Source organism: Musa acuminata, chromosome BXJ3-6, assembly GCF_036884655.1.
Source record: "Musa acuminata AAA Group cultivar baxijiao chromosome BXJ3-6, Cavendish_Baxijiao_AAA, whole genome shotgun sequence".
NCBI lineage: Eukaryota > Viridiplantae > Streptophyta > Magnoliopsida > Zingiberales > Musaceae > Musa > Musa acuminata.
The window spans coordinates 38822131-38849240 of NC_088354.1; the positions used below are offsets into that span (position 1 = coordinate 38822131).

Below are 27110 nucleotides of genomic sequence, written 5' to 3' on the forward strand. Positions count from 1 at the left end.
CCTCCAACGCCAAGGAAAGATCAAGACTGGCGTCCGAAACCATGTGAACGACCAGGATTTAACGCGGAAATATCATGAATGGTCACGATCTAATCTTAGAATTTGTGGTGAATCATGAAAACCGAATATTCCAATAAATTATGCCGGTTTTGGGCTTCTTAATGTCTCGGCGGTGCGGCCCACCGAAGCAACCCAATGAACGAATCATCATCGCTCGTCTTTCTCGGCGAATCGGACGCGATGAGACTCTCCGATCGCGGAACCTAATTCCATCGAAAGTTCCTTCGATCGGCAGAGAATGAGCTCCAGGGCCCGTAATCTCACCTTCAAGCTCGTTCTCCTCGGTGACGGTAGCGCTATTTTCTCTTCGAATCCATTTTTGTCTTGATTCATTTTGAGTTATGTCGTATCGTTCTTTTGTAAGAATCTATTGAGGCGATTGAGGTTTACGTGTGCTATTGATCGGTAGGTGTCTACACCTGCTTTGTGTTAGAAGAATTAGGAGGTAGCTTGAAACCCTTGTTGGTTGAAATGGTCGCTGGGATTTCAAGTGGATATGTTTTTGATCCAAGAACAATCTGGGCTAGTATTCCGTGAATTGATCTGTAAGATTCATGAAGTACTTGGCGTCTTATGTATGAGTTGGACATGGTAATGGTGCATCACTTGCATAATGTCAGGATGACTCTACACTCGGACAGAAACATATGATCTCATGCACACATTTAGGAGAGTTCGTTTCCATAATTTTGTTGTGCTTTGATGTGTCAGCTGGTGTTGTAGAGTCGCAAGATGTGGGTTTTCTTAAGTGTACTTGACTTCAAGTTAAGTGTTGATTGATCTGGGACATTCCTGTGATAAATGGATCCACCATGGATGGATCTGATTGGGACATTCCTGAATGCAAACTATTGAAGATATCTTATTAGGCAGTTTCGTTGCTTGTGAATCAAACTTGATCAGTTTAAGACCAGATCATACTGTTTTTAGGATAATTAGTTAAAAGATATGATCTTAAAACCTTTAGATATGAAGATGTAAGGTGGAGGAAAGATAATGAGATACAAAGACAGGATGCTATTTATTGCTCTCTCTGATAAAGGTTGTGGTGAGTAGAGGCCAATGAGGACAGAATAATCTGGTGCTACTTATTGCTCTCGCTAATAAAGGTTGTAGACAGCACAGGTGCTATAACAAAGAATATACCAGCGCACCTATTTCTTGTGCTATAAATATATGCTGTGTTTAGCATGAACAGGTCATACATTCTTATGCAGTACCTATATTCAAAATTTTATTTTCTATTTTATGTATATCATAGTTGGGGTTTTTTTCCCCCCCTTTTTTGCAGTCCGAGTTGGGAAAACCTCCCTTGTATTGAGATATGTAAATAATGTATTCTCTGAGAAGCAAGAAACTACGGTGCAAGCTTCCTATTTAACAAAACGCCTTGTCATTGGAGGTGTGCCTATTACCTTGTCCATATGGGTGTGTTTTCTTATCTTAGCTAGTGCTGGAGATGACTGCAGTCTCATGGCTCATTAATTAAGCATTCTGTGAAGTTTTCCCACTTATGATTTCGACACTTCAAACGTTGAACTTTGTTTCCTGTCAATTCAATCAAAGTGACAACTGACATTGATAGATAAAATATCAGGAGTGACATGGCTTGATCGGTCACTCAGCTTCACTTACTTTAAGATATGATGTTTGAAGTAAAAGCTTTCTTGTCTATGTTGTCTTTGTCAGAATTAACTTGTTTATTTTGGATACGACCTTAGTTCAACACATTGTTTCTTATTTTCTTCCTCTTTCAGTTGGTATGTTGGGTAATTCTTTAGACTTATTACCTTCCTGAACTAACAAAATCTTACAAAAAACAAAACAAAACCAAATGGCTACTATATCATCAGGCCATGATTTTGCTCCAAAATAGACTCTTTAAAGTCCTGTTTTGGGTTTATAGTGAAAATGTGTTTGTTTGACAACTAAATGCTAGGCCATTTAATATTCATGTTGTGCTGGACTATTATTATTATTCCATATGAGATGAGATTATTTGATATTTTGCCTGTTGGGATATCTGGAATCTAGATGAGGTTGATTGTTCCTCTTCTTGGTTCTCCGTATTTTATGGATTTCCAAGCCTTAACCTAGAGCAAATATGCTGGGTGACCCATATGTCACTATGATTGTCATGCAGACAGTGTTTGATCACCTTCTTTCTGCAGGATACTGCTGGACAGGAACGTTTCCATGCCTTGGGCCCTATATACTATTGTGATGCAGATGGCATGTATCTTATAAACACAAGTTCTGTCTCATTTATGAACTCAGATTTAGAGAACCAAGAACTTTTAAATTTAGTTTTTGGTGATTATGTACAAGAGAAACCTCACTATATGTCTCTTTATTGGTGACTGCAGCAGTGCTTTTAGTCTATGACATCACAGATACTGATACTTTTCTTCGAGTTAGAAAGTGGGTTAAGGAACTTCAGCAGATGGCATCAAACGATATAGTCATGGTCATTGCAGCAAATAAAAGCGATTTAATCAGATCAAAGAAGTATGATATTCAAGAAGCTGAAAGGTTTGCATGAAAGTACATAGCTCTATTTCACATTGGCATCTCTATCAAATTGTTTTATAATATTTATTAGATAGATATAAAAATAGTTGACAGCATAACTGACGGTAGCAAAAATAGTTGACAGCATACCTGACGTTAGCAACGAATTTAAGTTTACTCTTCTAAATTTCTAATTGATCAATGATAAGTATTTGTCAAATCGTTTTTTCATGTTATAAGTCATTATGTGGTGAAGATACTGGACACTTTTACATGTCTTTTCATCATGAACTGTTGAACAAAAGCATCAATCAAAATTTGTTCCACCTCTTATTTCATTGCTTTCACTTAGACTACTGCTTGTTTTCTTTAACATGATTCCTTTTGGAGTTGCAACCATATATGGATGTCATGAGATTTCAGATGTCTGTCACTAGACTCCAAAGTACTGCATTGATAAGGGAAAGAAATTTGCAGATTCGTGTCTATTATTTTTGTGGAGTTAAACTGCCTGGTCAATCCACTCAATCTTGTTGTCACATACTGTACATCTAATTGAATCAGTGTCTGCCGTACCGAAGTGTACCGGCCGTATTGGGCGGTATGTACCGGTCCGCCAGGTACTTGGTACGTGGATCGTCCTGTACCGCTACAGTGTTACAGTACTATACTGTAGCATTGCTGCAGTGCTACAGTATCGGTACACCCTGGTGTACCGTCCGGTACACCGGTACCGTACCGTACCAAGCCCGGGTCGAAACTCCGGTACGGTACGATATGGCGGACCTTGAATTGAACAGCAATTTTTCATGCATGCTTATGGCTTACCTCATCTCATCTGCCTGCCTTGTGATCAGAGGCAGAGATGGCCCCATAATAATTTCCTTATCAATTTTCTGGTCATTTAAAGTTTTCCATTGATTTTGTTTCATTTCTTGTGCCCCGTACTGCAGCTATGCAATGACAATTGGAGCAAAACTTTTTCTGACATCTGCGAAATTTGGGTCGGGAATAAATGATGTCTTTCTTGATATTACAGCACGTGAGTTAACCATCCGCACAAGAGAGACTAATGGCATTATATTCTTTGGTTTCCTCAATTCAGCTTTTTCATTATATCTGATGCTTTTATTCAATAATACAAACATTACCAGTCATATCTTATATGATAGTTAGGCACTCATCTCCTCGAAGATTCTGATCAGGCATGCTATAAAAGTTAAAATAACCTTACTAAACTTGCAAGGGTAATCTATGTATGTTGACCTTCTTCAGATACTTCGTTGGTGAGAGTCTCATGTGATTGGCACTTATGAGACCGAAGAATATTACATATTTAATGAAATAAATAGATGGATGTCAACGCTATAATTAAAAAGAGATCAGCTTAGTGGATGTGGCTCTTAGTAAAACATATGGAACGTTACATCTCCATTAATTTAGAAATTTGCAGAAATACGCTCTTGACTACAGAGTAAGCATAGTTACATTCGAATGTGTCCAGCCTGTTCATTGACTGAGGCATCATGTTCTAAGTAATCCTTATTTGTTGGTCTAGTTTACTTCATACATAGATGTCAATCAGTCAATATTCTGGCAACTATGTCATGAGAAATGTGATTACGATTTTGACTGTCATTCATCTTTGAAAGTAGGCTGATGCTTTTACCTGTGATCCTTGACGTGATATAACATTTGGAAATCTATATACCTCTATAAATTACATCTATCTTCAATAGCATGATAATGTGCTGTTCTTTTTTTATCACATCCAGGATTGTTGCAGAAGAAAAAAAACAGTGCCCAGGGCTCATCACCTGCTCAACCAAGAAAAGGGATTATTGTTGTAGATGATGAACCAGAGAGAGAACCCCCACCAAAGTGTTGCTCATAGCATTGAGGTTCCAGATTTTTACAAGTAACCACAGGTACACCTACCACACTTGATTTGTTTGGCCAGAGGAAGAAAAGAAAATTGATTTTACTTGCAGGAGCAGTAGTAGTGTGAATATTGGCGTCTGCTATGTCGAGGGTGATCCAACAGTAGGAAATCTAGGCCTCGTGTATCTTCACTAACCTGGACAGATTACCAGAAATTATTCGCATCAACAGCAGTATCTGCTGTGTCCCTCGAGAAATGTTTTGTGTTATTTGGTGTCTACATCTCCAAGGTGAAGTCAGCTTCAACTGTTCTAAACTTCCGTCCTCTCCATCGGCCCATTTAGTTCAACAAATTGAAGAACAAGAATAGATGTCTTTAGCTGATATATGTTTTATAAGACGTACATTACCATTACTTTAATGCTAAATCCAATTATTCCTTTGTTTTGATCTTTAAGCAGTTAAATATGCACGGAAAGATTGCACACCATTATGTGCCTCTGAATGCTTTTGCTTTCTTGCAGATTCACAGCCATGTTTATCATGTACAACCCACTACGGCCGACCCTGTAGCTTGTTGGTCTGAAGTAAGATGAATCTTTATATGCTTTTGATGACTCAGTTGTTGATGGTATTTTGTTGTTATCGTATTAAGATGCAACAGAAACAAAAATAAAGCAACAAAACAGAAGTGTTATTAGTATTATCATTATTATTATTGGATACGGAAAGCGGTTTGGCTCGCTGCTTTCCACCACGTTATATTATGTAGCAACGAGCTAAGATGGTTTCGGTCCCTCTCTCCCTATGCCTCTTCCAAGTGGGAAGGGCCTGTTCATCACCTAGTTTAATCTCAGATAAACAGTTGGAGGAGACTTAATTAGTTCATATATGATTGATGAATGTTCTATCATTAACTTAATTTAATGTTCAAGCTAATTAGATTATTGGATCATTATCATATATATTGTGGGAATAACCAGCAAGTTTAGACCATGCAAACTCATGCTGATCAACGGAAGTTTAGACCAGAGTTCTGTAAGCTACATCATTCACACTATTTGGGAACGGTAGCTGGTAAGAGCTCCTTTGCAATTGAATTTTGGTATTATATATATAGAAAATCTGTGGCTTTGGATAACGTGCTTTCCAATTGTTTACAGGATCTGCCTCCCAACAGTTGTGGAATTCAATGAAATCATGTGAACTATTCCTTGTACGTTAACAAGTGCCTGCAAAGATTCTTTACATTGCCAACTCCATCATCAGATGGGCTTCCTCCTTTTCCGACCATCTATTTCGGCTGCGTGGGAGGAGAAGACAAGGGAACAAATTACGTGTCATGTCATGGAGAAAACGTCTTCACCTCATTACCATATCAATGGGGATGGATACAGCGGGCATTAAACCTCGTCGCTGCATGCATATTAATGAGATGCAAACGTGGAAAGCACACAGAATTGTGGTGGATGCTGATGATGATGATGATGCACCATCCAGATTTTGATGAGAGTTCCTTTACAGCATCTGATCAGGTAAAATAATTTACGTAGAAAGCGATCATTGAAACTCTGATCAGGTAAAATATTTTTTTTTTTCTTTTTAGAGGAGTTACACGGAATCAAGATAATTGTGTAGTGCTGCTGCATTCACACCTACTATCATCTGCAGGATTGCGTTGTTCCCGTCGAGGAGGAGCCAAGTAATAGGAACAGGTACACATTTTTCTTCTTTAGATGAACTGCAGCAGTAGTATGTTCTCTTACCATGGTAAAAGTGAGTGATATCGAATTCAGAGTCAGCAGGACAAGATGCCGCTCTGATAAATCTGTTCATATCTGATTCCAATGAGTCGAGGCAATTCCCCGCCTACCAGAGGTCCCCTTAGTCAAGAGACGCAGAAACGGCACGTCCTATTGGCTGCATTCTCGGTCGACGTGGAGAACGCGATCAACCCAAGAATCTCTCCTTCGTCCGACATGACTCTGCAGTCTTCGTCTCCTCCTGCGGTGGGGAAGGATTCCTAAACAGTGACTGGTGGTAGAATCCTAAGGAATGCAGAGTTTTGGTGGGGCCCGTTGGACGTGGATGCATGCTTTCTTAGACCTGTCTCACGTGGATCGGTGCACTGTATTACCACTTTGATCGCTTGCACGTTACTAAAGCTACGATGCGTTACCGCTTTGATCGGGACGGCTGAAAAGTAGAAGAACACGAAGAGGGGGAAGCAAGGAGAAGAAGCCTCCATAAATAAGAGAGAGATATGCATACATATAAAAGAGGACGTCTAGTCGTTAATGGCATTTAATGATTCTTTTGTGGTGCGACCCCAATAGGACCGACCGCAGAGAAGGTTGCAGGTGCTGCCGCATGACCCCAGAGCCCCACACCAACCATGTGGAGCCCACCACAGCCCTCGACCCCTGCCTTCAAGCCTATATGAGGCTTCCCGATTGGCTGTTGATCTCCTATCCGTGCGACAAAGCAGAACTCTGCCCTTCCCCTTCGGTTATCTTGCAGGAGTTGATCTGAGCCCAAGAGGCTGCTACCGGAGCTGGCTAACAGCAACCGAGAAGGAGGAGGAGAGATACTGGAGGGGACAGAGGCGAAGAACAAGGCGGTGGTGCGAGAGTTGTATGAGGCCATAAACCGCCGGGACGTCGCAAGAGTGCACCGGCTGCTGGCGCCGGACCTCGAGTGGTGGTTCCATGGCCCGCCCGAGCGCCAGCACCTGAGGCGCCTGCTCACCGGCGAGGAAGAGGAGGGTGACATCGTCACCTTCCAGCCCGGTCCCCAGGAGGTCGCCGCCTTCGGCTCCATCGTGCTCGCCGAGGGCTGCGGCCCCGGCGCGGTGGTGTGGATCCACGCCTGGACCGTCGGCCCCGGTGGGGTCATCACCCAGGTCCGGGAGTACTTCAATACCTCCCTCACCGTCACCCGACTCGGCGGCGACTCGGCCCCGGCACCCACCGACGGTTCCGCTAGGTCGACTCAGTGCTGCCTGCCCGTGTGGCAAAGCAGACTGCACCGGCGTGCCCCGAAGTCACTTCCTGGGCTTGTGCTCGCTATATGAATGCATATAACCAGTTAAGCTCGACACGAACAAATAGTTCGAGTCTGTATGGTTTGCACCACTGTCGTTATTGAGTCGAGGGTTTGGTCTGTAGGAGTCTCTTTGGGTGTGTCACAGTAGTAGGTTGTGTGGTATTTTTGCATGTCATAGGGTGTGGTCTGTGTCTCTTCGTTGCGCGATGTACGTTTGCTTGGTTGCTTATCGAATAAAAGATGTGTTAGTGGTGATTCATAAGAAGCAGCTGAATAGTTCGGGAATATTGCATATATAGACGAAAGATACATATAACTATCTTTGCAAAAAGAAAAGTTTGGGAATATTGCATATCTCTTTATAATTTATAATAAAAAATAAAATTAAGATCCTTCACAAATACTCATAAATACTTATCTAGAAAATTCAAGTTAATTATTATTAATATTAATAAATATTAAAACCCTAACAAAAATTTTAAAGGACATTGAGATTATGTGAATGTTGGTGAAGAGCTTGATAATTTATACTCATATTCCTCGTGATGTTGATGTCGCAACTTTATTTGCATCGCATCCATAAGTTGTATCGATGATCATATTCTTAGACAGGGGGCATATATAGATGCTCCACATGTTGTGCGGAGGGAACCGCTGGTAGATGCCACGAGCAATATAAGCTCACTTTTATAAGGAATCGTTTAGTCATTTGAACCTATTGATCACTTGTCCCACATCACTTATACTTATGTGATAAGAAGATACTAATTAAAAAAATAAAAAGATGGAGAGAGAGAGAGAGAGAGAGAGAGAGAGATCTTATCTATCTTCCTGAAACATTTATGTTCATTTATCCAATCAAATATTTATGTTTATTTATCCTAATGACATCGATTTTATAATAAAAAAAAAATAAAAAAAATAATTTTAATATTTTAGTTCTGCATAAACATCAATGTCGACATGGTTGTCGAGCGATGGAAGAACCATTTAGAATATTTATCGGTGGCTCTTCTGTCACTCGATAATTGCATCGATGTCGACGAAGATGTAGAGTGATGTTACTCAACAACTACATCAACCCTAATGCAAATGTTGAGCGACTATTTCATCACTTAGTAACTATATCAACGTCGACGTAATTTTCGAGCAATGAAAGGATCGTTGATGTAGATGTCAAATAACCCTTTTATTGTTCGATAATTATATCGTTGTCGATATAGATGCAAAATGACCTTCACCATCACTCTCCTTATCCACAACAATCATTACGATCTCCAACAACATCGTCTCACCAACTGAAACATTAAGATTATCTTTTTATCATTTGTTTTCATGTATTGATAAAATCGTTTGTAATCATAAAAATACTAATGTATCCTTTTAAAATATAAAAATCAAAATAATAAAGCTAAGATAATCTATAATTAGCACTTGCTAGGTCGTAAAAGCCATCACTTGATGCTGTATTCCACGTGAAAAAGTTACGACTCTTCTAGATTTCCAAATTCCAGTAAGGAACCGATTGGAATATGCCTTCTGATGAACGAATGTTAGGCTTGTACGGACGCACACCCACACTTCATACCTGACGTTTAAACTGATTGGAATATTGCCGTGCGTGTCCGCACGCGAATACACACTATACAAGGAAAAGAAATACCTGACTGACGTTGCTCATCTTTTTCCTCTATTTCCTACGAGTGTTGGCCATCCGAGATACAAATTTATGATCCCAGGATTTAACTTTGAGCTTTAGTAATATAAATGATCCTTAATTTAAAAGTATCATTAAGCATACTACTTTCATAGACTTAAAAGAAAGGTGTCAGCATGCATCTCAAGCATTCGTATTTCCTAATCCTACCATTACCAATGCTGAAAGTGAGATACAAAGAAAGGTTTATTCTAATCAATTAATCCTCCAATAAGTATGTTGCAGATGATGACATACCCATCTCAAATCCTCCATTATCATACACCCTGAGACTGTGACCTACATGTGTTATCATAAACCTCTTCTTCAAGGTCTAGGCAGAGTAACTTTTTAATCAATCACTTGGTATCAAATTTATTGTCCATCATGTAGCAAGAACCCAAGAACAAGACATCAATGACAATATATGTGACCAATTACTAAAACAAACCATAAAACAAAATGAAGAATGGTATAACAATTATGAGTTCCAAGAACAAGTAATCTACCAAGATTCTAAAACAGCAGGAGGAAAAACAACGAAGATGGTAATCACCATATGGGCGCAGATACACAACCATCTTATCTATCATACCGTTTGAGACCTGCAGGTTCAGCTGTTCATCATGTATCCGAATGGGCTGCAAGGATACCACAAAGTACCCAAGCTGCAGGTCATCATCTAGAAGACCTTGGATTTAATTTCCTTTTATAGGCAGAGAAACCGTATAGGTTTTCTGCCCTAGTCAGTGTCAAATGCAAGATATATGCTACCCAACACTGCCTCAAATGATAACATATTATACCATTGCATTCGAATCAGCATGAGACAACAGGTTGCTGACATCCTTGGGTGCCTCTCTCACAACATCCGCTTTTCATAGAGTTTCTCCCTCACAATTCACTTCCCTGAAGCATAACTATGCAGAATTACCTGCACAGGCGTTCAGATGGTGCTGATTTCTTTTGCAGTCAGTGGCTGGCAGCACACAAGGCTTTCCACACAGGGACCAACATCCTTACGGGTGGTTGCAATTTCTGCAAATTTAGTAAAGGTCTTCAGAATCGGACATACACTTAAAAGTACTGATCATATAAAGAGTGGCAACACTGATCAGTCGATTACCTGGAAAACTAACATAAGCTCATCCTCGTCACGCAGAATTAAAGCCAAGCTCCAGTGACAAGTTACAGGAGTCACACATTCATTCAACACTGGTTTGAGTATCTTGCTGATGGGGACAAAACGGCGGATGACCCTTCCACTAAGGAAAAAAGAGTGGATTTAGAAGACCCAAAAAAAAGAAGAATAAGACTAAAATGATATAAGAAGACTTTAGAGCCATCTAGAATGAAATCTGTGTCACCATCGAGAAACAGAGAATGCATGTGTTACTTCAAAATCCTATTGGAGACAAGATGAAAGATAGCTCACGGTGTCAATATCATGTGAGGAACACATAGTTTCACTTTAAGTTAATAGGAATATGCTTTTAAAAAGCAAAAAGAATAACAAAAACAAAGATAAACATAATGACTCAGACATTCAGGTAGAAAATCCAGATAAACATCCAGCAGCAGTGAATTCACAAAGTTCATAACCCTCTCTCCTAATTCTTAACCAGCGCCACCTGGACACAACCAGGCCCCACACTGTCATTAAACCACAATCAGATGCTCACTTGACCTGGTAAAGGAGAAAGCTAGTACTATCAATGTGGCATCAAGCAAGAAAAAAAATCTGCTAGATTTTATAGTTAATTAATGATTAGTTATAACGATCACAGGTTTTCCTTTTTTTAAAATTTTATTGATGAAAGCATTGGTTAAACCTAAGAAACACGGACACGGACCCGATGACACGTCATTTTTAATAAAATTAGGACCCGGATACGGTGATGACACATATATTTTTTAATATATATGCATATATAATATTCGATTAACATGAATTTTGTTGTATTTAAACGTAAATTTTATGAACTCAACAACGTGAACAAATGAATATCTTTATATAGGTTGAAAAAATTAAAATCATCAAATAATATTTAACAGCCTTCAGATACAATTGATATATGTTTCCATGTGACGATCTCTAGATTTCTTTTCTTGCGAAGCATATGGCCTTCACGTGAGGACCACACGAGCGCAACGCCACACGTGAGTGTCCAACACGTGTCGGACACGGACATGTCCACCAAAGGCACATGCCTATGCTTCTTAGGCTTAAACCATACTATAAGTACAATATATCATGAGACTAATAAGATAGGAAAATGGATGGCATTTAGATGGAAAACATATAAACGGGCATAGAGCTCTAAATGGTTTGGTAAGATATTTGAAGTTGTGGTTATTTTGGTTGGACTCTACTATAGATTTCTGACCACATTGTCCATGGGGCCCTCTTATCTATTCCTTCTTCGAGCTTCCAACGGCGCCAATGAGAAACATGGTGGAGCAACATAGTTCTATGTTTCTTTAAATGAATTAGCAAGGACTAAGAGGTCGGAGGTGTTTCCATACAATGCCGACCTAGATAGCACCCACGGGGAACATGCTCTTTATATAAGATAATTTCTGGGAAAATTCACTCAAAAGTCTGCAAAAACACCCATGAGCTCACCTTGCAGTTAGCCATATAAGAAACTGTAAGGAATATAGACAGCAGTGAAAATCCTTAGCGAGGAACCAAAGAGTACAAAATTCTAATCTGAGAAATAACTTTGATGGTACCCAAGAAGTTGAAAATAAATGAGGAAGACATAAACTAGGTACCAATGCCATGTCATGGGATCCAGACAAACTGAAATTTACCTCCAGTAATGAGTTTCAAGTTGAACACCAAATGCTGGCATAATCACCACTGATTCTACAAAATTTAAGAGAAACCATATGTCAGGAATGAGGTCTCCAGCAAAAAAGCCACAAATCATCTGAACAGTTCTACCTAATACCTACTGTAAACAAATCACACGTAGCCTTACATTGGCTTAAAGCTCATTGACCATCAACCAAGCAATATTGTCTTGTCTCGTATTGTAATAGAGTATATAAATGGGTGCACAAAAGTAGCATTATAGTTATTACATCCAATATGACATAGTTTTGATTTGTTTAACGACAACTATATTATAAAGATATGACTTCTGTTCATGCGAATTAACCAACTCAAGCATGAAAGAGGTATATAACGCATCAAAAGAAAAAAAAAAAAATAAAGCACGAAGAAACAGATAAAAGATTCTGATACTTCACCTTTCTTGATAGGCTTGTGATGCAGAACTTTGGCCAAGGAAAAACACACAAGAATGCTCCAAATGGAGCTGATACACAATTCCTGTTAGACAAAAATGCTGAAAAATATCAGCAATAACAGCAAGAGCAACATTGTTCCATGGCCTGCCCAAAGAATCATTCTTTAAAATAAGAGGAAAAACATACAGTCTTCCCTGAAACTTGTCTATTGGCAAATAAAAACTACAGATAGACAATATAATATGAGAAATATCAGCCATGAGAAGTCCAGAAGGATGATTAGTGGATACCTTCAACACAACTAAATAGAAGGTAGCTGTAAGAAACACAGCAGCCCCAAAGTATGATAAGAAAATTCGTAATCTGCTCTTCTTGACTGTAATATCATGTACATCAATTGCTTCAGATGCACCTTTCCCATTAAGGTGGTTATAGCTGTATTTGCTATTAGAAGCTAGACCCCTGGACATTGTATCTCAATCATCATGGAAATGTTTGACGCCTGAAGTAGGTTATCCCCATCTCATATGCCCACAATATATATATGTACCTTCATAAATAAATAAAAGTGAACTGATTCTCAGTAATTCCTTCTAATCATAGCATCAAAAACTAATTGTCATTTATGAATGCAACAGCATGTCTTGCATACAATCCTAAGATAATGCACTTATAAATATTAGGCTAGTATATGTAGATTATTTCTTTCTTAAGACTAAGAAAAGTTATATTTAACAAAGAATCATTCTTTACTAAGTGATATCGGGAAATAATAAAAAAATATAAGAAATAACATACAAAATTTGCACAGATGTTTTAATCTAGTACAGTGAACAAGTCATAACTATGGAAGGTTCTTAAAGAGAAATAAGGAACCCAAATGGTATGAAATATGAAAACACTGAACTATAATAATGAGTTATAGTTAACATAAATATAACATAGAATTAATTAATAGAAAATATTGATCATACCAATAGAATTGCCTTAAGCAAGGATCTATGATGACATTGCATCCATTCTTAATCAGATTTAAACTACGTCTTTGATTTAGTGTAGTATATATCTCATCCTTTTTTCATAAAAATAACAAAAAAAATTAAAGAAAGTTAAGAAAAATATAGAAAGTTCTAATGAAAGTTCAGACTACAGCAACTCCACATACTCAACTGCATCTCAATGCCCGCATTATAGGTTTTGCAGCAAATTGCCACCCTTCTAGCTATTTACTGCCGGATCAAAGGAGGTAAAAACCTGAATCGCCGTAGATTGTTCCATTGGCGAGGAGATCGGATTGAGGCGTTCTGAAGGAAGACCACCCGAAGCTTCCACTGAAGATTGGGTCATATGCCTTGTTGAGAAAGGCGATTTACCACGCAAAAACGAATTCATTCCTCTATCAAGATCCAAAAGGAAGCGGAGAGATGGATACCTTGTTTCGGAGAAGCCCTACGCTTCGATTAGGGCTCGAATCGCTCGAACGCGGTGAGTCGTCGACGAGCGCCTCCCCAAACGCCAGGATTGATCTGATCTCGGCCGTTTAAGATGGGAATCCATCCGTGGCAGATCCACTAGCCCGTTAGGTGAACGGATCGGATCGATTTCAATCCGATTCCGTGATTCCTTTTTCGCAGCTCCGATCCGCCTAGCACTTATCGGGTGTCAAGTGATGACGTCATAAGCACAGATGGCAACTAATGGGAGGCCCTTCTTGTGTTTGGTCGTTTGGTCAAGTCGCAGGATCAGCCATCCTACCTATAACTAGTATATAACTCCGCGGCGATGCGGATTCATCTGTATATATGATCCGTTTACTAATCCGGTTTCCGGATCGGACTGTTGCCACCCTAGTCCGCTCCCTTCGATATCGGATCTTGGATAACGCGGTTCTAGATCCGGTCGCTTACATGTAACAGACACGAGCCTCCTCCGTCGAAGAAGAAGCGAGCGGAGCTGCGCGCTTTCTGCCTCTTCTTCTTCCTCGCGATGGCGTCTAGACCTCCGGAGAAATCGATCTACTTGGAGAATGAGAAAGAAGGTAGTGTTTTCTGTCTTCTGGATTCTATCGATTGCTGGGTTTTCTCGATCTTTTTTTTTTTTCGCTTTCTTGTAGGTGTTCGTGTTGGCTTCCATGTCGAATCGAACACGACGGGAGACGTCTGTTTCGATGAGGGCAGATTGTCTTATTAGCAAGAGATACTATCAAGATTTGCTTCTAAAAAAGGTTTTTTTAATAGCTGATGCTTTTCTTGGCTAATTTCTACATGCTGATGGATCAAAATGGAAAATTGAATGTTAATACATTAGATTAGGGTTCAACAAAAAGCAAATTTCTTTGTTGTTTTTCTTGCATTTTTCTCAGTTTATATGGTATTAAATGACTGTATTGTGTTATTTTCTGTAGAGGAGTGGGCAATAGGATATTTGCTTCATGTTTGATGCCCTTGTTGAATCTGTACTTCTCACCGAAAAAGAACTTTCGCCTATTAACCTAACTCTAAAAGATTTATCCTATAATGTGTCATCACCTTTTTGAGTTGATTTGGTATTACCATGTACACACAGGTCAAATTTTGTAGCATGATTTACTTTCAATTCTCTGTTTGTGAGAGAATCTATTTATGCTTATTTTCCCAATGAAAGGATTTCCGACATGGTGGCCCTAAAACATGTTCAGAGCTAAATTTCAAGATAAGCATTGGTAGTTTATATTGAAGCTACAGATTCTAGTATTGCATCATGAGAAATGCAAGAAATTATCTGCCTTGTTAATGCAATGGTTAGTTTAACTAAGCTGGCAGCACTGTTGCAAGTGTTTCTTTCTGCTTCAGTTCTTCAATCTTCAAATAAATGATCTCGTGCTGCTTTACTTTTCCTTCTAAACATTGTGTACTTAGTACAATTGACTCAATAACCTTTTTGAGCATTCGAACTCATTCTATGTGCACATATATATATGCAATAAATTAGTTTTCATTTTCTTAGTACTGTAGAAAATTCAATAGATATAAACAGTGTCCGAGTTCTTTGGCTCTATTGCAACTTGGATATCATGAGTCATGATTCATGTCTAAAAATAGCCTTATCAATGAACCCAAATCTCCTAGATCCCAGATGGCTGGAGCCTCACTCACTATTCTGCCTTCTTTTAGGTCAAGTTGCCTACATGCTAACAAGACCCAAAGCTGCCTCAGCTAGGAGATTAGTACAAACCAGTTTTTATCGGCTGATGGTAAGTTTATAACCACTTTTCTAAGTGCCACATGCTTAACGTTTCCAAATTCAATGACTCTATTAAGACTGCATTGTTGTGTTAGATTTTCAATTTTCCAACGAAAACTCCATAGCATCGTTATCTAGTCCTAAAAGGTTCAGTATCATGCAATTCAAACAAGATAGTTGGAAAAGGTGGGGTAATATGTTGAAAGTTTATATCTCCTAGAGAAAACGGATATAACCTTTTGAATTAGGAAGTTCAAAGGAAAACAAAAGAAAAAATTCTTGCTAAATGGTTGTTATGAACTGGAGGTATTACAACTCGTATCAACCGATGCAGATCAAGTAGTATCACTCATCACAGGAAAGATTTCTCCTCATGTAGCATTGAATGATTGCTCAGTTCAAGACTTTTGCAAAGTCTCTTCTTTTTGTTAGTGAGCTAAACCTGTCTTTTCTTTTTTATTAAAAGCCATTTATACGAGGTGACCATTTTGCTATTAGAGGTGATAATCACAATTGTGATCTAGAAAGAATTAGAACTGTGTCCGGCTCAGTTCTGAACTAACTTGTTCAAGGTTTTATCCTGAGTGCCATGCTAAGCTTGTTAAACATGCCAAGAATGTATGTCCAGTCAAAATTAGAAATAAACTCAAGTCAAAGCCTCATCCCGATTTGGTGGTGAGCAGCTGGAGTAAGATCGATCGCTTAGCCCAATGCTTTACCCAGCACGTATATTACTACATTTTCACTCTCCTCGAGTCCTAAAGTTATTAATTCCAATGAGATTTCATTCATGATAAAAGGACACATTGATGTTAGAACTTCTGCTTTTTTCCTGATCTTGATGCCTGTAGAAGTGATTATATCATAATTCTTTTTGCTAATTTTTAGATCCTAATGATGTTTGTTTACTGCAAGAACTTAAGCCGTAGAAGACCGAAGATGCACCAGCGCAGGGAGATCTCTTGGACCCTAGTCATGAGGCAAAGTCAAAAATTGCCTTGGTGGAGATTGCTGATAGCCGCCTCTATGCCTCGATTTCTATGCAGGTTCTTCATGGTTTCAAGATCACATCAGAAAACCTGATAGCTACATTCTATGAAAGAACACCCTCTCGCACTTTGACACCACTGGAAAACGTGTTCGATTCAGATGTAGAGGGCACCGACTCCGGTGACTCAAAGGGATCCACTTTCTCCCAGGAGGTATGTTCAGCTAAGAATTTCCACACTGATTGATGCTTCCTTTTCATGCCCATGCGTTAAACTAATTTCTCTATCTTGGATTCTCTCTGTGTTTGCTTAAACACACATCATTTATAGGAATGCTTCCAAAGAAACAAAGTCTTGAAAGCAAAGAGAGAAGCATATTGCTTTCCTTCCACTGGGGAAATAAACAACGAGAGAGAGTGGAAGAACAGGTCCACACGTCGTTGCAGAGTGGGTATAGGATCGCAGTCATGCTCGATACACGAGACCGGTGGCCAGCCAACCCTGGGTGGTGGAGTAGTAGCTTGTACGTGAAAGAAGTCTTTAATCTTCCATCATTTGTGGGTACGTACATGACTGCCACTAATTTGTTTGTGTTGCCGAATTCTAACATAAAACATTTATTTTTCATCAAATCTTTGGCTCATCATTATATATATATATATATATATATATATATATATATATATATATATATATATATATATTTATTTATTTATTTATTTTAAATCGGATTTTTCATTCGAGCATGATTCGTCTTTATTTCTCGAGAAAATTGAAGTGCGATTTGGAAGTGTTTTCATGTTTCGATGACTCTTAACAGCGGAACAGGAAATTTTTGTTTTTTGTTTTCGGATGACCAACGAATAAAGAAGCAGAAGGGGACCCGATTGGATCCGCAACATTCTAGTAGGCATTAACTGCGGAGTGTGTAGGCTGGTACTATCGACTCAACCACAAACAGCGGATTAAGTTCACAATCTACGGTCCTGGTGTCATAATGGAGGTGGGTCCGCTGGTAAATGAACGTTCCAAATTTAACCTTCTCTCTGCTCGAAGAAAACTCGGCTTCTTTGGCTCCAAATGGCGAATGCATAGCGGAAAGACTCCAGCGAAGAAGAAGAAGAAGAAGGGAGTCTTCGGTCGTCGGCGCTCCTTGTTCTGGACTTCGGACACCATGCCGACCATCAGATACCGGATAAGGAACGAGTATGGATTGGGGGGCTCGGAGCTCTATGGAGCTGCGGACAAGAATGACCCGGAAGCACTTCTTGAAGGCGTCGCCGCGGCTGGACTAGTCGGCCTCTTGAGGCAGCTCGGCGATCTCGCAGAGTACGTTTCTTCCTGTTATTCTCCATGCGTTCTCGTTCTGAGGCCAGGCATTGTTGATTGGACCGTGTCATTTGCCCCTTGTTCCTTTCTCTGGGTGGGTTCCGTAGGTAAATGAGAAGTGAAAGACCGCGTTTATGGATTTATCTTGTGCTTGTTTTCTGATTTTTTTTTCCTTTTTCGTTTTCTTGAATTGCTTTATCGAAATGGTCGCAAATGATGTTTCCTTGGATAGTGCCCTTCCATGTTTTGCTTGCGGACAAATACGGTTGACTCCATATCTATGCGTACTAACCCTTTGTTTTGTATCTCTTTCTTGTTTCCTTTGTATATTGCGGTGGAGATAAAGGGGCAATCAGAGACATGGTGGAATGTGTGTACTTGGATCGCTTATGATCAATGTGTAATGGACATGAGAAGTGGATTTCCAATCTATGCCTTCGAGTTAGATCGTTTTGGTATTTTGTCATAAATAAGTCAATGAGTTGAGTTGCTGGAATAGAAGAACAAGGAGCAATTCAATATATTTGTTATTTTTGAACTATGAATGATGGTGAATGAACTACTTGAGTAAATATGCGAGGTGTAATTTGTACTAAGGTTTTAAGACTATTCGTTATAAGGTGTAATACACAAGGAAAATTGGTGTCTTAACAGTGGTCGATGACTAAAGAACATGATTAATTACCCACAAAATCCTAGTTATTCAAATTGCTTAGCTTCTTCTTTTATCCTAGGATATTTACATTGCAGGATAGCATGGATACTACAATTTTTTTCTTTAACTCAAGTCTACAGTGGTGACTTTTTGCAGGAATTTCTTAATTTTGAAAAGCTGATTATATTGAATACTTAAATCATTACCAGAATTCTGCATTCTGTTCAGTGAAGACATAATTACCTTGGTTTCATCAATGCCATAGGAAGCACAAAGATTCAACAATTTTACTATACATTATATAATTTGGATAATTTTCAGATGAAATTTGTCACGACATCTTCTTAAAAAACTTTTTTGCCAATATGTGATGCTAAAGAACCTCTCTTAATCTGGATAGGTTTATGTCACTCGGTGCAATTGCTTAGCTCTGGGCACAGAATGTAAATTTGCAGATTCGATCTCCTTCTTACTGCATACATATTCACAACATTGTGACATGTACAGTTTTTCCCTACAGATTTGCTGCAGAGGTATTCCACAATTTGTATGAAGAAGTGATAAACACTGCTTCTAGAGGGCATAAATTGTTACTTCAAGTCCAACAGCTAGAGATGGATCTAAAATCAATTGGCTTTTCATCTGAGAGTGCCTCTTCATGTTTGTCTTACAAGCAAGGTTAATTTTGACTTTATGTTTTTTGAAGTTCTAATGTGGACAAAGTAAAATGCAGTCTTTCATTTCTATATGAAGATTTGAACAATGTACCTAAAATCCATCCTAAACAATTTACTTTCCAATTTCTTGAGTCATTGTTTTTCAATGTTTTGCCCACCTCCGACACCATATAAAAACAACAAAGGTTTAAAATATTAGCACAGGTTTCTAAATTTAGCCACAAATCTCACTTTTTGCTTGATATAAGCTCCATTGTTCAGAAGGTATTGCACTTTATCTGCTGCATATCATACATGTGCTAAACATGCATCCAAAACATTTTTAAATCATTTTGTTATATTTAAGCTTGGCAGCTTTGGACAATGCAACTTGTTGATTATCATCTGCAATGATTTTTCATAAACATAGCATGTCATTATTTAGTTGCCATGTATATTTATTCTGAAACTTTATGTAATCATGCCAAAGTGCTTATTACATTCGCAAAGTGCTGATGTCGCCCTATTGTCACGGACTTAGCTGGTTTTGCCTAAGTCGTGCGGCACCCTTGCGTGTCCGTCCGCAAAGTTCAGCCTCCCTGAAGCCTCCCATGGTCCCTTAGAACCCACAAAAGAGAGAACGAGATAGAGAAAACGCCTCACTCGGGATCCACAAGCAAACATCTCCGAAAATACTTCATAGACAATGCAAATTACAGACAGACTTTACAAGTTCTGAACAGTTGCACAACAAAAGGTCAAAATAGTCCATTACAGACCGAGAATCTCTCACAAGTGTCCACATGACACAACCTTTATTTACAAGCCTAAAGCGGTTACCAAACCCAGCTAAAATGGGACTATTAAGCCTTCGGCTTTCCCTCTACATGCTAGGCAAAGAATGAATATACCAAAAGACACGGACATACATAAGCATTACATCGAACATCCTGTTTAGAAGTTTGTCCGTGACACTATGTAACACATTATCCTGGGAGTTCATGCCATGACTGCCGAGTGAAAGGAATATGATTTACGTTTGTAGCAACTATCAACTTGAGTAAATCTGCATTGAGGTTAAATATCAACTGAAATTTATTTAAGTTGCAAGTAACTTTTATACATATAAAACAATAATTTTGAAGCTCTTGTAGTGAACTCATAGATTCATAAAACAAAACTAGCCTTTAATTTCAGAAGACACCAGATGATTAGTACAATATCTTATCATTTTGCAGGTATTGATTGGCACTGTAATCTCCAAATAGACCATAATATAATTACTCCCGGAGATATGCCTCACTTCATCATGGAAACATACAGAGAATGTCGTGGTCCACCACACTTCTTTAAGCTAGACAAGTATGGTATTATTCTAGTTATTTGTTTATCCAATGTGAAAGTGCATTATTTATAAACTACTACTTCCTTGCTTCCGCAGATATGATCTTGCTGGTGCTGGAGCATGTTTGAAGAGATATACTGATCCATCTTTTTTTAGAATTGAGCTGGCCTCCAGACTGGTGGAAGACAATGCTCAATCAGAAAAAAGAGCTTGCAAAATAAAGGTGAGCAATCAAGAAAACTTTCATAATGGCTTGTGAAGAATGATACTCCGTTGCATTCTCTTTAAGGTAGGGTATAATTTTTCGTGTAGATTCTCCTTATAGTTCATAGAAAATGAACATACAAACAATGAGCCAATGTCGTGATGTTAACTTTGACTTTGTCCAGATTATAACTTTAATGGTGGTTGTTCTTAAACTCAACCCCTATCCATGTATTTGTATTCAGTATTGTGTCATATAGAATGAAATTTTGGTATTTATTAAGAATAAAATCATTTCACAATAATTTCCTTAGAGAATTACCCAATTTGAATTGATTAAAGAAACAAAATAATACCATAGGTCGACCTTACATATCCCACAAAATTAATAAACAGCAGAGATAGTGTTTGTGTTAACCAGTAAAAGACCAAATTAACTGTTTCCATCGTCATCAAGAGAAGTTAAATTCTGCAAACATCTATGTTATGTTACTTTCATGGTCCTCAGAGGCATTATGTTTATTGTCATGGTATCGTATTTTGGAATTTTTTTAATTATATACTTGATCTGATCCAAGTTTTACATAGTTTAATCAAGAATTATATTATCTTCATATTCACTACTCACTTATTATAGCCAGCCTCTCTGCCTTATTCTGGCAACAAAATCAGCATTAAGTGACAAAGAATTGATATATGTCCAGAAACTGTTGATTACAAGTTTAGTTACAGCTTAATAATTTATACTTTCATCTGTAAATCCATCCCAACGGTGATTTTAGTAAACTCTTGTTATTGTGTCTAATTTTCTGCATAAGCACAATAAGCTTCAACTTGACATTATATCCAATCTTCTGATGCAGAATTGTTCTTGTAGACTTTTCTCTGCTTTGGTAAGATCTTTTATCAGTGAAACTTATTGTCTTCATTCAAAAACTAAGGAAAAAAATACCACTTTTTCTCTATTCAGAAGAAGGTATCATACTCCTTTAATGGTGAATCACCTGAACCTTTTGTGATGCCTTGCATTGATTCCAGGTATTTGTCTTTATTTCCTGAACCCTTCATAGAACTATTCATCATCCAAGGTTCTTTCTTTTGGTATAACTTGATTGTTGTATATAGATTGCAGCCTGCTATTTGTGACCAATCTTTTGTTAAAGTACATTTGGAACATGTCAAGTTGAAACCAAGACAGCTGAATGAATCAGTTATCCATAGATTAAAAAATTACATGGAGGATCATATCGATTTTCATCGAGTAGTGCAGCAGTTGCTTTCTCAATTATCTGTAAACCAATCTGTCATGATGAAATCTACTGACTCGGGTGAATCTGTTACTGAGGTGCATAAAATGGTAGCTGATGCATCTTACAACATAGAGAAAAACTGGAACCCATCTACTTCCAAGCAGGAAATGACAACTGCAAGTGACTTGGAGAAGCAGGAAACAGAAAGGAAGGGCTTATCAGGCAAAGAGTCTGAACCAGCTAGTGAACTAGGAATAGTGCATCCTATCTATTCCGTGATGGAGGAAAAGAGAAAATTTTCCAAGAGTAGAAAGAGAACTGAATGCCATTCATATGACTCTCAGGAAGTGAACTCAAATATTTTACCTGCTCAGGAATTCATTCAAAATGGATTTTCACCTTATGCTGAATGCAGATCAGAAAACAGTTCTGATGGCTATCTTTCTGATGAGATTTCTAGTGAGTTGGATAATTACATGGATGCGCTTACTACCGTAGAATCAAATAAAGAAACAGATATTGAGAATCTGGGTAAACTGGATTCAGTTTTTAATAGCATTGAATCTCGAGAAACAGATTCTGATACTAATGAGGAACAGGAAGAGTTGAAAGCTCAATATCTTGAACAATATTCTATTGAAAACTCTACTTCGTCGCCAGGTTTCGGCACAATATTCAGGAAAGGATCTGCAAATCCTTCCTTCTCAGATACTTTAGGTCACTTAGCTGCACAGTTGCTAGAAGAGAATAAGAATGACTCTGGTTTTCCTTTGGATTCAGATGTTGGCCTAGGTGAAACTAATGAAATCCATTTTGATCAGCCGTATGATAAGCAGGTAAAATGTGAATTTTCCGACCATTTACTTATAAGCGGAGCATGTGATGTCATGACATTAGATATTCCTACCTCTGCTGTACATGGAGAAGCATATCCTAGTTTGTGTACCACAGACTCAACTCTCACGATCTCATTGGTTACTGTGGGCATGAATGAGACAACTCCTCTTGAGAAAGTACCTGACCAAGTTGTCATCCATTTGGATGGGGAGTTACAGTGCAAAAAAAAGAACTCTGAACTTTCTTCTCAAGAAAGAAGTAACATGATACACAGAGAGCTTGCTAAAAACCCTGGCGTTGTGTCTGATTGTCTACACCATATGATGGACCAAAATCTCTCGAGGAAAGATGATATTACTAAAGAAATTGATTCTGACAATTCTATCAAGGAGCAAAGTTCACATGACATAGCGAGCACAAAAAATGGGACTGTGCTTCATTCACAGAAACAACATGAAACCACTATCGAAAGAGGTATCACAGGTATTGTAGTTTCACCTGCTTCATTTAGTATGAATGGTGTGAAATTTCTGGAGTTAGCAAAACAAGATCAAGGAGCTTGTTTCCTTGTGAAGCCTGTTATATTGGATCCAGAATCAGGAAATGTCATTACAAGTGATGATGGTTTATCATCTTCAAAATCAGTACTAATTCTCGAACATGTTGATGCGTTGACTACAGGAAAAACACCTATTTCTATCATGTCACACTTTGAGGAGGATACTCTGTATGGCACAGATAAATCTCAGCAGAGCTGCACTGGAGAAGAAGCGTTTCCTGATAACATGCATTTCCTGTCTGGTAAGTTAAAGAATGATATGATGCAGGGATCAATGCATACTGTTGATCTCAGGGTTGTGCCTCATAAATCAACAATGTCAGACACACAGAAGAATGTGGAGAACATTAAATCATGTAATGGTAACACATCATGTCAGAATGATGTTGCTCATATCTACAATGAGAATGGTGATCAATCAATTTGTTCTCCAGATGTTTGTAGCTTCAATTTAGAGTTGCAGCAACAAGTGGTTGCTGATGGCGCATATCTAGGCGAGAGAACCCATAAAATCATTGAACAAACTTGTTCAGAGGATGCAACACAGTTGGATTATTCAAGTTCTACATACATCTGTACCTCTTCAGATAAACAAGCTTTGTCTTCTCCATCTTTAATTCCAGCAGAAACATTTGGGACTAAAATTAGTTCCGGTTTAGAACCTCTGCAAAAGTCTTCTCCTGAGAATTTAAAGGAGATCATTCCAGAAATTGTCCTTGTAAAGACTGCAGAAACATTTGAATTTTTTGGAAAAGAATCGAGCAGGGATCCTGACAACGTCTCTCTCATCCAAGATGAGCAGCAGCTTAAGTCTTCTGCTCCTCATTCTGTTGAAGATTCATCTGCCAAACAAAGAAGTACTGGTATTTACTCAACTGAACTTGCTGACAAGAAGATCCCTGTGGATTCTTCAGAAAGTGAATGCCCTATTGATTCAAAAGCATCTATATTGTGTCCCGCCAAGAGTTCAAATGATTACATGGTACTTGCTGAGCCTTCAGGACTATCTCAAAATGTGTCCGAATCACAAGGTGATGGTGAGCTAAACTTGATTTTGTTACAACAAGACTGTAAGCATCTTGAACCTTTTGAAGAAATCTCATCAACTGAAAATGAACTGCTGTATGTTGCACACAATCCACGAGAATCAGTTCCCCATATCAATGACAGTGATGTTAGTTTTAGTGAACCTAACATTCCTTCATCAAAGGATATCATATCAGGTCGACTTTATCGTGAAGGATTTTTTCTATTTCAATGCAATTGTATAGCTGATACAATACCACAACAAGCTTCTGAACAACAGCCAGAATTAGCTTCTGGTTCACCACTTCCAGAGAATTGTGCTACATCAGAAAATACTGAAGCCATATCACAAATTGCTCATCTACCACCAATACCATGGGGATTGACAAAGCCTCCACTGATTTCTCTTGTGTCCAGTAGGAATGTGGCACAACCACCAAGTGGCTCAAATCTTGCCATATCATCAATATCTGCTGTTCAGAATGAACCTTCACAAAAGCTTCTAGCTACAGGGATTGAAATAGCAGAGTCAGATTATGTTGTGCGGTCTCAGAAATCATGTAAAGTACCAGCAAGTGTCAAGGAGAGCTATGAACATGATAACTTAGACTCAGATGGAAAAATCACGAGGCCAGCTTTAGAGTCACTACGTGAAGAGGACAAGCAGGTATATGACCACAATGCTATTGGAGAAGGTATCTGGAAGTCAACAGAAGTGCCATCAACTGGGGAAAATAAAAGCTCTCAAGATGTTCCTGTGTTACCAAGTGATGAAACACAACCTTCAAAATTGTCGGAGGTAACACCATGTTTGAATGAGAAAACTCAAGATTTAGATTCAAGTAGATCTCAGAATGGGGCTGCAAATTCAGATAGAAAGTCCCCCATCCCATTTATAGTTGCTTCAGCTGTTGAGGTGCACAAATTCATCCATGAAGTTACTGGTTCTGCTGTACCCCCAAGGCTTCCACCACTGCCCATGACAAAATTTAAGAACCCTAGACATGGATTTCTTTCTACAGAAGAAAAAAGTTCATCCACTGTACATGATTCAACCACAGAGACTTCAGAGAACGAGAAACCAACAACAAAAATTCACCCAGCTATCCATAGGCCTAATGACCCCCTGATTGAGGCAATTGTATCTCATGATAGAAGCAAGGTGCATAATTTATCTTCTACGAAGTGCTTTAAGAAACATTTGGTTTTTTTTCTAGGAGAACAACTTTGTTGATAAGTTTACGGTTGAGGAAAGAGCTCTGACATAGAAATTTGTTACGATGTCTACTTTAAACTGATGATTGCAGTTGAGGAAGGCACATGAGCTAATTCGTTCTTCAGCCATGCCAAAATCTGATGAAACAGGGTCATTTCTTGAGCAGATAAGAAACAAGGTTGGTGTGTCGTAATTCAAACAAGGCAAAATGTCTTCAATCATCACCTACTGATGAACTCTACTTTTTCAGTCCTTCAGCCTGAAACCAACAGTAGCACCGGCAGTTAGGTTCAAGGGTGGCCCTCCAACAAACCTAAAGGTTATCGCCATTTTGGAGAAAGCAAATGCAATCCGTCAGGTTTGTGTATTAGTCTGCTGTTTCGTATGATCCCTCTTTCTTGAAATCTCATTCTCTCCTAAATTACTTCTCGATACAGGCATGTGCTGGAAGTGATGAAGATGATGACGACGACAATGATGAAGATAGCTGGAGTGATTCATAAGAATCACTGATGAAAATATCAAATGGATTAACTTTGCTGTTTATCGAATATCGCCTATTGAGATACAGTGAAAGAATGAATGGATTTTGCTCAAAGATGGGAATCAAGTTCACATCTGCAATGTACATGATGTGGGATTTTCTTCTACTTGTATGATCTTTTTTGTTAAAAGAAAATGTATCTTATGATGAGGTCATTGTTGGTTGTAAAAGTTTGTAAGAGAGATGTAATTTGTGTCCCTTCAAAGTTAAAAGAGTTGTTTTTCTCTGTCTTCCCCTAAAATTAAGTGTAGCATAAATAATTAGTCATTTTTGTATTTCTTCCTCTAAAATTAAGTTTCGCATTTATATATCCCTGCAAATATTAAAAATTCAGAAATATGTAACTACAGTTAATGTTCATCAATTTTATCATTAATATAATGATGTGGAGGCTTTATTTTACATTAGCATTCCTTCAGAAATATGTTATTATAGATGCTTGTTAAAGAAAATTGTTGCATCCAGTTTATGGGTTCCTACAAAACATGTGACTCTCCAACTCTTCAATTGCTCTTAGATTATTGTAACCTTATCGATGATAAAAAAAATATTTAATTTTTAATATTTTAAAGGTATTGATAATTATGACTTATAATAGTTATTATAAGTTTATTGAATTAATACTAATGGGATGATACTAAAATATAAGAAGGATTTAGACATGTATATATACTTCTATATACTTCAATGGAGAGATTTATGCTAAATTAGAATTTGTAGAGGGAAATATATTTAGATTCATGCTATAATGACCCCCGAGTAGAGCAGCGGTTAGCGAACCGAGTACTCTTCTTACCTCATCAACCTGCAGGCGATCTGGATCAGAC

General features: G+C 38.3%; 4 protein-coding genes across 23 annotated transcripts; 3 read left to right on the top strand and 1 right to left on the bottom strand.

Annotated features, from left to right (window-relative positions):
- The first annotated feature begins 179 nt into the window (after window positions 1-179).
- On the top strand, window positions 180-6645 carry LOC103989683 (uncharacterized). Of its 14 annotated transcripts, none has more exons than XM_065157015.1 (10): window positions 180-350; window positions 1352-1488; window positions 2232-2313; window positions 2427-2592; window positions 3525-3613; window positions 4347-4742; window positions 4977-5529; window positions 5616-5987; window positions 6124-6167; window positions 6249-6645. In XM_065157015.1, the coding sequence occupies exons 1-6, from the start codon at window positions 299-301 to the stop codon at window positions 4463-4465; spliced, it is 645 nt and encodes a 214-aa protein (XP_065013087.1). In that variant the 5' UTR covers window positions 180-298; the 3' UTR covers window positions 4466-4742; window positions 4977-5529; window positions 5616-5987; window positions 6124-6167; window positions 6249-6645. The 14 variants fall into 14 exon arrangements, 13 of the variants coding, with proteins under 13 accessions (XP_065013087.1, XP_065013088.1, XP_065013089.1 ...); XM_065157016.1 differs by having other exon boundaries at window positions 4347-4499; window positions 4563-5529; XM_065157017.1 differs by having other exon boundaries at window positions 4347-4499.
- A 334-nt stretch (window positions 6646-6979) lies between these two features.
- LOC103989899 (wound-induced protein 1) lies at window positions 6980-7762 on the top strand (the record flags this gene model as incomplete). Its single annotated transcript, XM_018828283.2, has 1 exon — window positions 6980-7762. A coding segment is annotated over one exon (546 nt), but the record flags the coding sequence as incomplete, so codon positions are not given.
- A 1884-nt stretch (window positions 7763-9646) lies between these two features.
- LOC135639554 (uncharacterized) lies at window positions 9647-13982 on the bottom strand. 6 transcript variants are annotated; one of them, XM_065153366.1, is made up of 7 exons: window positions 13884-13982; window positions 13706-13782; window positions 12742-13001; window positions 12452-12533; window positions 12011-12065; window positions 10320-10458; window positions 9647-10231 (listed from the first exon to the last, which is right to left on the bottom strand). In XM_065153366.1, the coding sequence occupies exons 3-7, from the start codon at window positions 12919-12921 to the stop codon at window positions 10166-10168; spliced, it is 522 nt and encodes a 173-aa protein (XP_065009438.1). In that variant the 5' UTR covers window positions 12922-13001; window positions 13706-13782; window positions 13884-13982; the 3' UTR covers window positions 9647-10165. The 6 variants fall into 6 exon arrangements, with proteins under 6 accessions (XP_065009438.1, XP_065009437.1, XP_065009439.1 ...); XM_065153365.1 differs by having other exon boundaries at window positions 13622-13782; XM_065153367.1 differs by having other exon boundaries at window positions 13617-13782.
- A 130-nt stretch (window positions 13983-14112) lies between these two features.
- Window positions 14113-26589, top strand: LOC135639553 (SCAR-like protein 1). 2 transcript variants are annotated; one of them, XM_065153363.1, is made up of 14 exons: window positions 14113-14489; window positions 14565-14675; window positions 15604-15683; window positions 16589-16875; window positions 16993-17223; window positions 17483-17991; window positions 19167-19324; window positions 20541-20664; window positions 20744-20870; window positions 21822-21889; window positions 21977-25685; window positions 25831-25917; window positions 25990-26097; window positions 26177-26589. In XM_065153363.1, the coding sequence occupies exons 6-14, from the start codon at window positions 17660-17662 to the stop codon at window positions 26240-26242; spliced, it is 4779 nt and encodes a 1592-aa protein (XP_065009435.1). In that variant the 5' UTR covers window positions 14113-14489; window positions 14565-14675; window positions 15604-15683; window positions 16589-16875; window positions 16993-17223; window positions 17483-17659; the 3' UTR covers window positions 26243-26589. The 2 variants fall into 2 exon arrangements, with proteins under 2 accessions (XP_065009435.1, XP_065009436.1); XM_065153364.1 differs by lacking the exon at window positions 14113-14489 and having other exon boundaries at window positions 14505-14675.
- Window positions 26590-27110: the final 521 nt, after the last annotated feature.

Bases quoted from the DNA above. Each gene is read 5' to 3' on its own strand.
- LOC103989683 (XM_065157012.1), top strand. From the start codon at position 299: ATGAGCTCCAGGGCCCGTAATCTCACCTTCAAGCTCGTTCTCCTCGGT. The intron at 2,314-2,426 runs GTTCTGTCTCAT...TGGTGACTGCAG, and splicing joins CATGTATCTTATAAACACAA to CAGTGCTTTTAGTCTATGAC. The intron at 2,593-3,524 runs GTTTGCATGAAA...CCCGTACTGCAG, and splicing joins GATATTCAAGAAGCTGAAAG to CTATGCAATGACAATTGGAG.
- LOC135639554 (XM_065153366.1), bottom strand. From the start codon at position 12,921: ATGTCCAGGGGTCTAGCTTCTAATAGCAAATACAGCTATAACCACCTT. The intron at 12,066-12,451 runs GTGAAGTATCAG...TAAATTTTGTAG, and splicing joins TCACAAGCCTATCAAGAAAG to AATCAGTGGTGATTATGCCA. The intron at 10,232-10,319 runs GTAATCGACTGA...CTAAATTTGCAG, and splicing joins AGCTTATGTTAGTTTTCCAG to AAATTGCAACCACCCGTAAG.
- LOC135639553 (XM_065153363.1), top strand. From the start codon at position 17,660: ATGGAGGTGGGTCCGCTGGTAAATGAACGTTCCAAATTTAACCTTCTC. The intron at 20,665-20,743 runs GTATGGTATTAT...TTGCTTCCGCAG, and splicing joins CACTTCTTTAAGCTAGACAA to ATATGATCTTGCTGGTGCTG. The intron at 25,918-25,989 runs GTTGGTGTGTCG...CTACTTTTTCAG, and splicing joins TTGAGCAGATAAGAAACAAG to TCCTTCAGCCTGAAACCAAC.